Source organism: Panthera leo, chromosome A3 (assembly GCF_018350215.1).
Source record: "Panthera leo isolate Ple1 chromosome A3, P.leo_Ple1_pat1.1, whole genome shotgun sequence".
Classification (NCBI taxonomy): Eukaryota; Metazoa; Chordata; class Mammalia; order Carnivora; family Felidae; genus Panthera; species Panthera leo.
Genome location: NC_056681.1, coordinates 52,212,000 through 52,227,926, shown reverse-complemented (window position 1 = coordinate 52,227,926; position 15,927 = coordinate 52,212,000). Strand labels below are relative to the sequence as shown.

The following is a 15,927-nucleotide window of genomic DNA, read 5'->3' as shown; positions in this document are numbered from 1 at the left end:
ATGAACATGAGCATTTTCAGAAGTATAGTGGACTGAGGAAAATCATATTTTTAATTTCATCAGACCAAAATTTTATGTTCATAATCAAGACATAATGTTTTTTAAAAGGGAGTATTATTGTTATTATTGCACGTACAGAGAGTTGATAAAGGATATCAGTATTAAAACTTATGGCTAACATCACATTTAATGGTTAAAGACTGAATGCTGCTTCCCTTAGGTCAGATCAAGGCAAGAATGTACACTGGGAACATTCCTTGTGGGATGGGGAAGCACCAACAAACAACCCATTAGTTCCACATAAGGTGTTGTCTCTCACCATCTCTGTTCCTCCATCTTGGCCCTGAGAGAGGCCGTCTCTCTTGCTTCCCACATCAGAAAGGGTTCAAAGCCCCCTTGGACAAAAGCTCCCCTGGGGACCTCCTCACAGCCTTGAGAGCCAAAAAATGCCTGCTTCGGGAGGCCGCATCCTTGGCTCCATCAGCTCCGGAGAGAACTCACAGGGCACCCTGCTGGACGGCATCTGCCTAAGAATCCTCTTGAAAACAGCTATCTGACAGGCATCTGAGGCTTTCCATAAAGAGTAAGGTAACTGACCAGGCGCCTGGGTGGCTCAGTCGGTTAAGGGACCAACTTTGGCTCAGGTCATGATCTCACGGTTTATAAATTCGAGACCTGCCTCAGGCTCTGTGCTGACAGCTCAGAGCCTGTAGCCTGCTTCCAATTCTGTCTCCCTCTCTCTGCTCCTCCCCTGCTTGTGTTCTGTCTCTGTCTCTCAAAAATAAATAAACGTTAAAAAAAAATTTTTTTTTAAAGAGTAAGGTAACTGGCCTTTTGGGGGTACCTGACCCTCAATACAGTACTCCCATCAGCCTAACAGCATTTTAAGGTATGGAAAACGAGGGTCTCAGGGGTGATTTGCCTAATTCTCACATCTACTAAAACATAGCAGTGGCAGGATTCAAACCTACCAGGGTTTGTGACACCCAATACCAGGGTTTGTCCCCCCGCCCACCAGAACGTGCAGAAGCCTCCCCCACCCCGGGTTAGGCCAGGGAGTCGGGCGGAGCTGGCAGTTGGCGGGTCAGGGCGCGCGCAGGGACCCGCCTCCCGGAGGAGAAGCGGAAGCGGAAGCGCCATCAGACGGTAGCCATGGAGACGCGGGGGGTGGCGGGCAGCCACGGAGAAGCGCGACCTTTAACCTGCAGCCGAGGGTACGTCAGAGGCGACAGCAGACGGAAGTGCGGAGTCGGCGGCGGCTGGGCTGTGGGGTTGCGGGGCAGCGGGGCTGCGTGGCCACAGCAGGCCGGCTGCCATGGAGGTAACGCAGCTCGGGCGACCGGACTGGGACCGGGGCCCACCATCTCCCCGCGAGGCCTTCCCGAGCCGCGGTTTGAGACACGGGGATGGGTGCCGTGTGAGTTCTTGGCAGCCTTCGCTTTGCGCCCCGCAGCCCTGCGCTGCTCCGGTCTCTGCCCCTACTGCCCCAAACTCAGTCCCTAGATTACCTGGCTCCTTAGAGCCAGATTGTATATGATTTGCCACAGCGACAGACCCCCACCTTCCCTAACTCACATAGGAGTTTCCTACACTTGATTCCACGGAGAGGCTTTACCTGTAAAGGTTCCAGCGTTCTATCTGAGATTAGGAGAAGAGTTCTTGATACGTGGGTTTGATTTTGTTTTGCAGGATCCTGTTCAAGATGGGGTGGCTTCACCAGCCACCTCTGGGACCGGGAAATCTAAGGTGAAGAGAATACAGTACTTGACTAGCCAATTCACTGAAGAGTGGAAGGGTGATGAATGGAAAACTTTGGCATGGGTAGGAGGGTGGCCTATTTAAAAGAAACCCTTCCCCAAGGGCTCTTAACCAATCTGTTACCTTTTTTTTTTTTTTTTTTTTTAAGTTTCATGGTGTGAAAGGAATGGACCTTGTTTACTTCCTGCTCCCGGTTAGCACGGCTGAGAGATTCTGCAATTTTTCAAACATTAATCTATGAGGATTTATATAGTGTAGTGGAAAGAGCAGTGACATTAAGTAGGAGTCAACGGACTCAATTCTGTAGGTTACTACTACAGTATGAAAAAAAGGTTGAATTAGGTAATTTTTATGGTCTGGTACAACGTTTAACATTCCATGATTCTAAAAAGATAGTGGTTTATTGCTTGCATACTAAGTTTTCAGTACTTCCCTGAACAGTTACTTCATCATTTAAGCTTCATGGTAACCATGAGACAAGTACTTTTGTTATCCCAATTTTACAGATGAGAAAACTGAGCCCAGAGGTTAAGTAATTTCCCTGATTTCTTAAAAAGACTAAATGCACCCTGATTTGTCTTGTTGCTATATTTATGCTTACATATTTTCAGGTAGCCAAAGACATTTCAGCCTTGAATAATTTTACAGCTCCAAGGAACGTTAAGTAGAATTAGTCCCAGTCCCCTAATTTTACAATTAAATCAAAACCCAGAAAGTATCTTAACCTAAACAAGAATTTATGTGAGTAAGAGGATATGTGCTGTTTTTTATATTTCATAGCAGTCCCCTAACTGGTATTTATTGAGTTGAAGTTGCAGTTGCTACTTTTAAAAAATATGGTTTGGTTGACATGAAGATTTATTCAGTAGGATGTTTTTAAGAAGATATTATATTTCTTTTTTTGTGGTCTAAAAGGAACATGAGTTATAACAAATTAGTAATATCATTACATCTTTCAGCTGGAAACCTTGCCCAAGGAAGATCTTATCAAGTTTGCCAAGAAGCAGATGATGCTAATACAGAAAGCTAAAGCCCGATGTGCAGGTATTGAGTTGAAAATACTCATCTTTACCACAATCTCATTGAATCATGATTTAAAATACTAGGTTTTTAGTTGTATATTGGCTTATTTTGTTTACCAGTGAATCCAATAAAATCTTACTCAGTGTGAAATCTATTATTATTTAACATTCTAACCATTTACCTGTGATTTTTTTTTTTTTTTACCATTACACATCTCTAAACGGCAGTTATTTTTGAACTATTAAAATAATAAAAGTCAAGGAAGAGGATCTTAAAGAAAAATTTGGTTAAAATTAAGCATTTTTTTGGATTTGGATTGTATATTGATCTAGATAAATCATTTTTTTCTAGGGTAGTCAGTTGAAATGTCAGAGATAGAAGATTGTGAGCCCAAAGAAGTAAAAAGAGGCCTCAAGTAAAGTAATAAAATATTTCCATTCCTGGAATGTTGAAGTATATTTGTTGAAGTTGATTGATTGCCTGTTCAACTTTATATTCCTAAAGAATGTAGATATTAGTATTCTTTTCAATATGTGCGGTGAGGTCATGAATTTCCAATGACTTAACAAATGTTAATTGCTACAAGCCAAGATTTATTTTCTACTAGAAAAGGTCGCATTGTGTTTAGGGAGATTGGGCCAGTTTGTGATAAAGAGAGTAATAAATATATTTGGAAAGGTGTTCTAGGCTCCAGACCTGGACATGGGTTGATGAAATAGGTTAGTATTTATGCTTAATATGAGGTTAATTATTGCTTTAAGATTATACAGTAAGAAGTTATTTACAGCTAAAATACTATAATGTCTCAGATTTGCATCAAAAATATCAAGATAGGTAAGAAAAAAGGAAAAATACAGGTCAGGATGAAACAAGAGTCCATGTAATTATTGCTAAATTAAGGTGATGGGTGTATTAATCATACTATCCTTTCTACTTTTCTTATTTGTCTGGAATTTTCCATAAGAAAAAAGGAAAATAAAAGGTAATATGGGGTGAAATTAGTACTTTCTCAAAATATCTGCTGCTTTATTCTAATTTATAGTGTCTTTTTTTTTTTTCCTTAAAGAATGTACTTACCACTTTAGACAATAATTATTCTCTTCATTTCTGAACTGGAATTTTTTTAATAATTATTTAGAATTGGAGAAAGAAATTGAGGAATTCAAAACAAAACCTGTTGCTGGAGGAACTGGTGATATTATTAAGGTAATGCAAAAGTTGCAAATATTGCTTTAATTTTTATTTATTTACTTAGAGGAAATGTGTAATAACAAATCAAATTTCCTTTAAAGCTGTCAATGTGCCAGAGCCCTGTCTGGCTTTTGCCTCTGTTTTTCCACTTCCTCTCTGCCCTTGGTTAAGTTTTTTACCTCTCTTTCTGTGTGAAATGAGTGGTACTCTCTTCTCTTTTCCATCGCACACACTCTGTCATTAAGGCGCTGCCTTAATCTCAGCCCTGCTCTTCCCTCTCCCCCTCAGAAAACCCGTGCTCAGGAATTTGATGGTGATTTTTAGGCCAATGGATGCATAAAATGTATAAATAGATATGTATACCTGGATGTGATTACTGACCCACATCTCACAGTTGAATCTCTAGCTGTTTGGGGAAAGATTTAAATATTCACCCATTTCTCTTGTCTTTTCTTTTTGTTTAGCATGGCCAAATCCCTTTTACTGGACAACCAGTGACAGCACTGTTTTTCAGACCTTTTAACTTTAGAGACTCTTCAGTTTTCCTGTTTCCTTTATCCTGTACATGTGTCAGCCACCAGTGATCTATAGTTCCTTCAGGATAATGCTGCAGTTTATCAGTACACTTTCTCTTCCCTAACCCTGCTCTCTCTTCTCTTTTTGTTTTATATGCTCTTGCCAGATCACAGGGTATTGTTTTTATCTTGTTTATCTGTTGACGAACCTGAATTGCTTATTCTTACTTACAGGCCCCTAATGCTAACTAAATGTACCCTCCCCACCCATTTGGTCTAATCTTTAGAGTTTCTTTTGTTTCTCAAAGCTTTGTAATGTTTTTTTCCATGCTCTTCTAAATTTTCTAAATTTCTAGTAGTCATCTTATTTCTGGTAGTTATCTTCTAGCACATTAGGATACATCTAAAGTTTTATTCAAAGCTGATGTATTTGACTTTCATTTTTAGAAGAGGAATAATCGTATTTTCCATGTCAAAATTTGAAGGTATATGAAGTTATATGCTGCTTCCAAATGCAAGGGGGAGGTGAAATTGTATGTTAAGATAATGAAATTTCTAGTACATGTCACTCTTGTTATTATCTCTTTGCTGGAATCAAGTCTGTATTTTCTAAGAAATAACTGTGCATCTGTGCCTCTAATCTTCAAGATTTTTTATAGCTGTTTTCAGTTAATGACCTGTATATATCCCCTAAAATCAGTGAATGTATTTAGGATTGCCCTGATAATTTACCAATCAGAAGTTTATATTGCAATATTCTATGTAATGTGAAAAAGCTAATTTTAAAACTAAAATTGTTTTAACCAAAGTAATCTGTGCACATAATTTACAAATAATGCTAATAACTAAATAACTTATTAAAACACTAATACTTCTAGAAATTATTTCTGTATTTCTAAATAATACAGTTACACTGCTATTCTTTGATTTATCCATTTTAGACATTTAGCTATTAACTTGCTGTTAACAGCATATGAAAATTTTGCTATCTTTCCCAATAACTCCTACTTTCCATTGATCAGATAGATCAGATCATCTTTACTGTTTTTTCCTGGACCCCCCCACCCCACCCCTTCTAAAGCCTTCTGTCCTGCATTAATTTGTTCTGGTTGTTCTCTAGGTCTGCCGCCCAGTTTTCCTGGAAATGGCCTTGTGCCATGATCCTGTGAATTTTTACACTGCTTTTCTGTATTGGCCCCCCATTTGCTAAGTGACATGTTATTCACTTCGGTGGTTAACCTCATCTTCATAGAGTATGCCCTTCTGTAGCATCCTAAGAAGGGATGTATGGGAGGAAAATGTCATCCCATATTTTAAAATGGCTTTATTCTACCTGTATTTGAATAATAGCTATAACTTGATATAGAACTGTAAATTTTCTACATCTGTTGTTTGGTTTGTTTTTATTACTTTACGTAAGTTCAGAAGTAGACAGATATAGGGTGATAGTAGACTAATTTATTTAAGATTTTAACATTTTTATAGATTTTAAACATTTAGGTTTAACTTAATCTGGATTCATGATGAATTGGATTTGTGATTTTCCTGTTTGTAAAGTCTTTCAATATTTGTATCACGTTATGCAAATTTTGTAGAATAACGGAATCTGCTTCTTATTTTGTCTGAACAAGTTCATATGTAATTGGGATAATCTGTTCTTTGAAAATTTGATAGAATTCACCTATAAAACTATTCCTTCTGTTACCTTAGGTGGACAGTTTTTAAACCACTAGTTTAATTTTTAAATTGTTACAGTATTAGGCTTTTTAATTTTTTTTTCTTGAGTTAATAAAGCTATATTTTTATTCCTTTCATTTCAGTTTTTAATGTTATTGCCAAATAATTGTTCATAATATTCTCTTTAGCTGTTTAATCTCTGATTTATATGTAGATATGTGTCCTTTTTATTTTTATTGTTGTGACTTCTGTCTTCTCTTGATCAGTCTTGGTAGAAGTTTTACTTACTCTTGTTGATCTAGTTTCCATTTCATTTACTTTCTATCCTGTTAAATTTCTGCAGAGAACAAACCCATCTCTGAGGAAGATGGGACAGGGGTGATTTCTTGCCTTTTATTCTCATCCTCCCTATTCAGATTGTCAACCAATCCCCAGTTTTTGAATCCCACACATTATACTTCCCTCAACAATATCTAGGGCCTCCAATTTCTGGACATTTAATTTACTAGAGTATTTGCCAGCTTCTCGTGTGTTTCCCTGTGAAGACACTGTAAGTTTTACTTTTCTTCCTCTTTCTAATTCAGTTCCTCCTCCACTTTTCAGTTTTTCAAAAATATGGTGAAATTTCCCGTAGTCCTTATTTATTTTCTCCTTTTCTCTTTGTTCTTACGTATAGACCTTTTTAAGTCTTTTATTCTTACTTCAGTGTGGTTTGGATATGGTGAAGAAAAAATTACGCATGTGTTCAATCCACCATTTTTAACCTCTGGCAAACAAATCACCCTGCTCCAAAACAGGCATTGACTGAACGTCTGGATGCTCTTCTTCTGGAAAAAGCAGAGAGTGAGCAACAGTGTCTTTACCTGAAGAAAGAAAATATTAAAAGGAAGCAAGAGGTTGAGGTAAGGCAACAATTTAATGTTTGGTTTTTTTATTTTATTTACTATAGTCATGAATTTTAGAGCTAAAATCTTAACAAGCATGTGATTTGATGACTTTAATAATTTACAACAACAAATTAATATCTAAAAAAGAAAAACAACTGAAATCCCCCATCTACATAGAGATAGAACTAGCATTTAGTTTTTGCATTTCTTAATCCTCTTTATTGCTGTAATGTTACTCTTTAATGAGAATTATTAAAAATTACTTGTTTTGTGAAAAAGTACTTGTTTAAGTAAGTTGACTCTCACACATACTCTAAATGAATCATTGTTCAGTTCTGGAATAGTCAATTGCCTATTGGGTCTGGGCTAATTTTCCCCAAAAGTCCCCTATTGTTCAACTCAGGAGATAACTCATTAAAACTTTGTGACTCAATATAACTTCCGTAGTTTATCCCTTTTTAAAAGGAAATTAAATCCAGAGATTTCTTAGATTTTAGTTATTACCCTGAATAACACATTTAGTACTGCAACGTGCAGTATGATACTTAAGGTAGTTGCAGCCTGAGCAGAATTCTTGGGGAGTCTCAGTGTCATATTGCTCTATGTACATTTTTGCTCACTTCCTTTTCTCTCCAGTTAGCCTGTGGCTAATATTTTTCCTGAAGGCAGGCATTTCTTTTGTCTTAATTAGGTATTTTTGTGTGCTGATTTTTATAATAGGATTCTATTACTAAGATGGAAGATGTGCACAAGGAGTTTGAACAATCACAAGGAAACTATGTGAAAGAAATTGAAAATCTGAAAAATGAATTAATGGCAGTACATTCCAAACACAGTGAAGATAAAGCTAGCTTGCAAAAGGAACTGGAAGAAGCAACAAAAAAACAATTAGAACTTTCCGAACAACTTAAATTTCAGGGTAACTGTGAAGATAATGTTAAAAAATTACAAGAGGAGATTCAGAACATCAAGCCAGTCTTTGAGGAACAAATTTTATATCTGCAAAAACAATTAAGCACTGCCACAAATGAAAAGGAGCAAGAAATTACGCATCTCCAAGAAGTCATTGAGGCTAATTCCCAGCGTTACCAAAAAGATATTAATAGTTTGCAAGAAGAGCTTTTGCAGTTGAAAGTTGCACACCAAGAAGAGGTGAAAGATTTGATGTGCCAAATAGAAGCATCTGCAAAAGAACGGGAAGCAGAAATGAGTAATTTAAACCAGCTAAAGGAGAATTTAGTCAGACAATGTGAAGCAAGTGTGAAGAACATTCAGGAGAAATATGAATGTGAATTAGAAAACTTAGAGAATGCGCCAGATGCAAACCACGAAAATCAGATGTGTCCTATGCTCTTACAAGAAGAAGCTTTTGTAGAACAAGTAGTAAACGAAAAAATCAAACACTTAGAAAACACCTTAAAAGAATTGGAGTCTCAACATAGTATCTTAAAAGATGAGGTAACTTACATGAATAATCTTAAATTAAAACTTGAACTTGATGCACAACATATAAAGGATGAGTTTTTTCATGAACGGGAAGACTTAGAGTTTAAAATTAATGAATTATTGCTAGCTAAAGAAGAACAGAGCTGTGTAATTGAAAAATTAAAATCTGAACTAGAAGATTCAAACAAACAATTTTGCTGTATTGTAGAACAACATAACAAAGAAGTACAGAGTCTTAAGGAACAGCATCAAAAAGAAATATCAGAACTAACTGAGACATTTTTGTCAGGTTCAGAAAAAGAAAAATTAACACTAATGTTTGAAATACAAGGTCTAAAGGAGCAGTGTGAAAACCTACAGCAAGAAAAGCAAGAAGCAATTTTAAATTATGAGAGTCTGAGGGAGATTATGGAGATCTTACAAACAGAACTGGGGGAATCCGCTGGGAAAATAAGTCAAGAGTTTGAATCAATGAAGCAACAGCAAGCATCTGATGTTAACGAACTTCAGCAGAAACTCAGAACTGCCTTTAATGAAAAAGATGCTCTTCTTGAAACTGTGAATCGTCTCCAGAGAGAAAATGAAAAGTTGTCCCAACAAGAATTAGTGTCAGAACTTGAAAATACCATAAAAAGTCTTCAAGAAAAGAATGAAGTGTGTTTAGTTAGTCTCAGTCAGAGAGATACCATGTTACAAGAACTTGAAGCAAAGATAAGTTCCCTCACTGAGGAAAAAAATGATTTCATAAGTAAAATAAAAACTTCTCATGAAGAGATGGATAATCTCCATAAAAAATGTGAAAGGGAAGAAAGATTGATTGTAGAACTTAGGGGAAAAGTAGAGCAAACTAGCCACTGCAACAGTGAACTGGAACAAAAGGTAAATGAATTAAGAGGAGAACTAGAAGAAACTTTAAAAGAAAAGGATCAAAATAACCAAAAATTAGAAAAACTTATGGTTCAATTAAAAACTGTCTCTGAGGACCAGGAAGCACTATCATCTGAAGTTAAGTCTCTTTATGAGGAAAATAATAGATTAAGCTCAGAAAAGAACCAGTTGAATAGGGATTTGGAAGTTCTCCTGTCCCAAAAAGAAGATGTTATGCTTAAGGAACACATTTCTGAATTAGAAAAGAAACTTCAGGTAACAATTACAGAACGAGATAATTTAAGTACACTGTTTGAAAATGAGCAGGTTCAGAAGTTATTTGTCAAAACTCAGTTATATGGTTTCCTGAAGCAGATGGAGTCAAAAGTTTCAGAAGAAGATGAAGAGCAAGATGTTGTAAATATCCTACAAGCTGTAGGTGAATCCTTAGCTAAAATCAATGAGGAAAAACACAACTTGATATTTCAGTATGATGAAAGGGTAGCAGAGTTAGAAAAAAAGATTAAGTGCCTTCAAGAAGAGAATGCAGTTCAGCATGAAGAGCTTCAGTCTCTACTAAGAGACCATGAACAAGAGAAAGTTCTCTTAAGGAAAGAATTAGAAGAAACCCTGTCGCATAAAGAGGCCTTGCAGTCTGATCTTCTAGAAATGAAGAATGCTAATGAAAAAAGGCTTGAAAATCAGAATCTTTTAAGTCAAGTTGAAGAAGCCTCTCAAAACTTACATAGCAAAAATAAAACCCAAAATGAAAAAGAACAGTCTTTTCTAAGGGAGCTTGAAAACCTGAGGCTATCGCAGGAACAAAAAGAAGCTGAATTGCAGGACGTGAGAGCAGAGTTGTTGTTATTAAAGGTACTATTATTTCAATTTTATTAATTTAAATTCTTAGTTCTAGTACTAGACTAGAACATACATACATTAAATTTTTACACTTTTAAGTCAGAAGTAAATTGTTTTCTGAAAAGTACATTAAACATTTTCATGTTACATATTCTGTATCCATATTGGTCACTTTTTGGTTTTAGATCATTTTAGAATCTTGATCTGGCATAAGATTAAATGATTAAGGGGTTAAATGTCTTGGTCAAAATTGCATAACTAGTCAACACCAAAAGTACAACATGAAAAAACTAGAATTTCATTCTGGTGTGATATACATTTTACCTTTCTTAAAGAGCACTATTGAGCAGAAAAGTGGGCTATTGTGGTATTTAACTTTAGCCAAAATTTTAGATTTTTGTCCAAAATTTGTGAAAGTATGATAAACTATAATCATTTAATCTTTATTGCATTATGTGTTTGGTATGTGTCAGGTTGTTCATCTTGGCCTTGGATACTACTGTTTTTTTACAGTAAATTCTATATGCATAAGGTCAGTATTGGTCTATCAAGGTAAGAAAAAGACTGTTCATCAAATTGCTTTTTGTGTGAATTTTCTTTAATGAGGATTTTCTCATGCTTGATATGATGGCCAATTAGTTCATCATGGGAAATGAAGTGATTTTCTTTTTGTTTTTCCTACAAAATCTAGGATTCCTTAGAGAAATCACCTGTAGAAAATGATCAACCTTCTTTAGTAAAAGAGTTGGAAGAAAAAATAGGTAAGTATGGTTTTGTATATGTTGTCACAATGAATTACACAGATTCTTCTAGAGTTGGAATACATTGAGAAATGTAGCTGATTAATGAGTTGTTAAATCATAATAACTAGCTGTCTCTAATGCCCCCATTTTTGCTTCTCTGCCATCTGTTTGCCTTCCTTTCCAAAATTACCACTCTCTTGTTTAATTGTTTAATCTAAAGGACTGATGTGATTCCATTTATAAATGGTTCCATGATGGTTTGGGGATTTTTCATTTATTTAGCAAAGTTTATTTGAATGCCTAGCTAGATAGGCACTAGTAATAGCAAGTGATTAAAATACAGACCATGTCTTCAAAGAGCCAAGTGCCAGAGGGGCTGTTCTTGTAGTAGTTTGAAGTGTCGACAAGGTGTAATGCTGGAAGTACAGGAAGGCATGATCGGCTGTCTGCCTTCAGGTAGGAAAAACATCACAGAATAGGCTATACTTTTGTGTTGAAGAATGAGAAATTTGACATGAGAAGAAAGGTATTCTGGCAGGAGAGAACGGCAGGTGTGTGAATATCAACATACATAACATCAAGGAGCATACCAAGAAGTTCCTAGAGAGGCAGGAGTATGACCACAAAAGCACTAGAATGTGTGCAAAGAAGTTGAGACTTTGTCCTATACACATCTTTGTCATAGTAACATTATGGAGTAGCTATTTTATTCCCATTTAAAAATAAGAGATAAATACTTAGAAGTGTTAAGTAATGTGCCCATAAATCTTCAGTTTAGTGTCTAGTTAGTCTAGTGAGGGAGAGGTAGTAGGGGAAGCTGGAAGATTTTTAAATGAATGCTAGTTTTCTTATAGTGGATGACTGGGACAAGTGGGGTTAAAAATGAGATTAGGAACTCGGTTTGAGACAAATTTAACACCTCAGATGGTGATGTCAGGTAGACTACTAAATATGCAAATCTGGAGTTATGGGGAGGGAGCTAGATCCGAGGTAAAAAGTTGTAGTTAACAGAACAGTTAAAAGCCATGAGATGGAGATCACCAAGGAAGTGAATGTAGAAAAAATATGAAGACCAGAGACCATTCTCTGTCATTTAAAAGTCTGAAAGATGGGAATAGCACAGGAGATTGGGAAGGAGCAGCCAGTGAGTTGGGAAAACCCAGAACATAAAATGTGTTGGAAATTAAGATCGATGAAGTGCAAGTAACAGAAGTGTTTAAAGAGGGAAAAAATATTTAACCATGGCAAATGCTAGAATAGGTAAAGTAACATCAGTACAAAGAACTAACCATTGGATTAAGCAAACTAGAGGGCATTGGTAACTTGATAACCTTTTCTGTGATATGCTAAAGCCAGAGCCTGAATGAAATATGTTCAAAAAAAAAAAAAAGAAATTTGAGAGCATGTGTACACATGCTTACAAAGGGCTTTGCTTATAAAAGAGATGAGACAGTATCCAGAGGGGAAGTGTGGTGGTTTGCCTTTTTTTGTTTGTGTGCGGTTTCAGCAATCCTTTCATGACCTTTCCCATCCTCTTTGGTGCTTCCACTGGGGCACCTGGGTGGCTTGAGTCAGTTGAGTGGCCAACTCTTGATTTCAGCTCAGGTCATGATCTCACGTGTTCATGAGTTCGAGCCCTGCATTGGGCTCCATGCTGACAGTACAGAGCCTGCTTAGGATTCTCTTTCTCTCCCTCTCTCTCTGCCCCTCCCCACTCTCTCTCTCTCTCTCTCTTTCAGAATAAATAAATAAACTTTAAAAAAAAAAGGAAAGAAAGAAAAAAAGAAAACTCCATTAGAGAGGGGGATTTGCTGCACAAGAAAGAGGGAGCTTTGCTGCACTGATTCTTGAGTGCATGAGAGGTGTAGGATGAAATGCAAAAGTGGAACAATTGGCCAGTGCTGCACAAACACACAGACAAAATAATCACCTGTAGCAGCAGAGAAAGGCAGAGTCTGTGAGCACAGGTGCATCTGGATTAATGAGCGAGGACAGAAATTCAGATAACTTAAGCAGAGATATCAAGAAATAAAATCTGGAACACAGGAGCTGAAATAGAGGAAATGGCTAAAGATGTTAAGGAAGAGATCAGGATTGGAGTGTGTCTACAGAGCAAAAGTATTTAACTGTATCTGATATTTCCCCATATGATCCTGATTTGCAAATTGCCGCCTAAAATCCTACCATAGTTGAGTTTCTAGGAAATCTTCTAACATTAAAGGAGCACTAATAGCCTCTCCAATTCCTAGACACTTATGAAATGAGTAGGCTATTTTGACAGTTGGAAGGAAATGGACATTTTTACCATTGTTTCCCTTGCTTAGGTAATGACTAAACTTTCACTTAAACAAATAGATACTAATATTTTTGCTACTTATTACTTTTAATTACAGATTACAGATTTTGTGTTCCAGATTAAAGGTCAATTTCTAAGGCTAAAACAAGTAAATAATTTGGATTTTTTCCTTTTGAGTTCATATATATAATCCTTTCATTTTGTGTTTTTAGGATATCTGGAAAAAGAATCCAAAGAGAAAGAGGAAAAAATAAATAAGATAAAACTAGTTGCTGTGAAGGCAAAAAAAGAACTAGATTCTAGCAAAAGAGAGGTAAGGTGACTTAAAAATACAAGGTTCAATAATCTTACATATTAGAAAATCTAGTTTTTCTGTCCATAAAAAACTTTTTAGGGGCGCCTGGCTGGCTCAGTCGGTAGAGCACATGACTCTTGATCTCAGCATTGTGAGTTCAAGCCCCACATTGGGTGTAGAGATTACTTAAAAATAAAATCTTTAAAAAACAAAACAAAACTTTTTATCATATATTTAAAATAGGCCCAGACTCTACGGGAAGAGCTTGAATCTGTTCGATCAGAAAAGGATCAGTTGTCTACTTCCATGAGAGATCTCATTCAAGGAGCAGAAAGCTATAAGGTAAAAATAGTTATTTTAATAGCAAGTTATATTTGTAACTTCTAAGTTAAGGAATGTACTAGAAATGTAAAACTTGTCCATAAGACAGTCACCTTGTATTTTTTAGTAAATTTGTTTCTATTTTTTTGTGTAATGTCATAGCATCCTAGTATCAAGATTTTAAGTGTCTGAGATTTAAAGTACCTTCAAGCTATTGTTTTTTAAAACCAAAATTCTGTCTTGGGATTTCCTAATAAAATCAGTAACAAAAAAGATGACTATTATTACTGTTATTATTTTATATTCTGGCCAAGTGAATAAACTTGAAACTCAAACAACAGGTTTAAAAGGAAAGTAAAAGCATTATTTGGAGGTAATATGCTTATCAACCTAACATGAGAATATTATAAAAAAATTTAAAATTAAAATAAGAGAGTGCAACAAAATCCCTGAATGTAAGATAAATACCATTACATTCTTGTATGTATTGATTCAGCAAATATTTATACAGTCAGAGTGAGTACTGAGTACTAGGGAGATGTAGTCCACCAAATAGGCTAAATTCCTGCCCTCTAAGGACTTAAATTCTAATGGCAATAACAGAGAAGTAGACAAAAAAAATTTAAGAAACTTACAGTGTATAACAATAAAAGAGGATGGTATCAACAAGAGAGTGAGCCAAGTGGGATTGATTGAAAGAAGAAAATTCCATAGAAGCCAAAAAATAAAATTTCAGGAAGAACTTTAATGAGAAAATTCGGCACTTCATGAAGAAAACTGCAAAACATATATATAGCAACTATTATTATTTGATATACTTGTTTTCAGGTTGGTTTACATGTTCTGAAACAATTTTACTAAAAATTTATCTATTTTGGTTAGGCAATCTTGACAATTATTTTAAGTTTCAAATGGGAAATAAGCTCACAAGAATAGTTAATACTTTTTAAAGTGAAAAAAGAAAAGCATCTTGCTCTAGCAGGTGTGAAATTTATTACAAAACCATAATAATGTGATACAGTTCTGATATAAAAATAAGACATTAATTTAACAGAAGACAGAGACCTCTGCATAACAACAAACACTTCTAGGCCAGCCTCTTTTCTAAGCACTTTACATATCTTATCACACTTAATTCTAAAAAAAAAAAATTTTTTAGTAAAAAAAAAACAAAAAAACAAGAAACATATAATTAACATTGCCGCTATCACAGAGCAAGTAACAGAATAAAGCCCAAGCTTGGATTCAGGAAGTCTGGTTCCAGAACTGTTCTATTACCAACTAAGCTAGATTGTATACTAGCCCAGTAAGATTTGAAAACATTGAAACCAACAAAGAAGGAATTAGGTAACTACTTCAGAATAATTTAGTTAGATTTTTACTTTACTCCCACACACCAAAATAAATTCTAGGTGGATTTAAAGAGTTTTGTCAAAAGTGAAAAGGATTTTTTAAAACCTGTTATAAAACAATCATTTTACTGCTGGATATGAGATATGTTTCTAAACTTAAAAGCAATTGAATTTACAAAGGAAAAGATAGACTGAACTATATAAAATATAAAATTAACATGAAAATATGACAAGGGATTAATATCCTTAATATATAAAGGTATTTGACACATCCATTTTTTTAAAACACTTATTTGAAATTTAAATATAGGCTCATTTGTCTTTTATGAGCCATTAGCACCTTGCTTCTTTACATTTTAATCTAATTTATTAATTTTTATCAATGGGTAGACCAGGTATGCCAATTTCTTTGTTTAAACTATAGAGATGCCTGGGTGGTTTAGTCGGTGAAGCATCCAACTTTGTTTCAGGTCATGATCTCACGGTTCATGAGTTCGAGCCCTGCATTAGGCTCTGTGCTGACAGTTCAGAACCTGGAGCCTGCTTTGGATTCTGTGTCTCCCTTTCTCTCTGCCCCTCCCCTACTCACACTCTGTTGCTCTCTCTCAAAAAATAAGCAAACATTAAAAAAAATTTTTTAATGTAGATTTCAGGGGCATTTGGGTGTCTCAGTCGGTTGAGTGTCCAACTTTCGA

At 35.6% G+C, this 15,927-nt stretch overlaps 1 protein-coding gene across 1 annotated transcript in view; it reads left to right on the top strand.

Moving 5' to 3' along the window:
* Window positions 1-1,315: 1,315 nt before the first annotated feature.
* Window positions 1,316-15,927, top strand: part of GCC2 (GRIP and coiled-coil domain containing 2) — a 65,474-nt gene continuing 50,862 nt past the window's right edge. Inside the window, exons 1-9 of the mRNA XM_042931843.1 lie at window positions 1,316-1,417; window positions 1,690-1,746; window positions 2,718-2,802; window positions 3,920-3,987; window positions 6,962-7,066; window positions 7,772-10,237; window positions 10,917-10,986; window positions 13,477-13,577; window positions 13,803-13,901. Coding sequence (XP_042787777.1) covers window positions 1,316-1,417; window positions 1,690-1,746; window positions 2,718-2,802; window positions 3,920-3,987; window positions 6,962-7,066; window positions 7,772-10,237; window positions 10,917-10,986; window positions 13,477-13,577; window positions 13,803-13,901 — 3,153 coding nt within the window. The remainder of the gene's footprint in view (window positions 1,418-1,689; window positions 1,747-2,717; window positions 2,803-3,919; window positions 3,988-6,961; window positions 7,067-7,771; window positions 10,238-10,916; window positions 10,987-13,476; window positions 13,578-13,802; window positions 13,902-15,927) is intronic.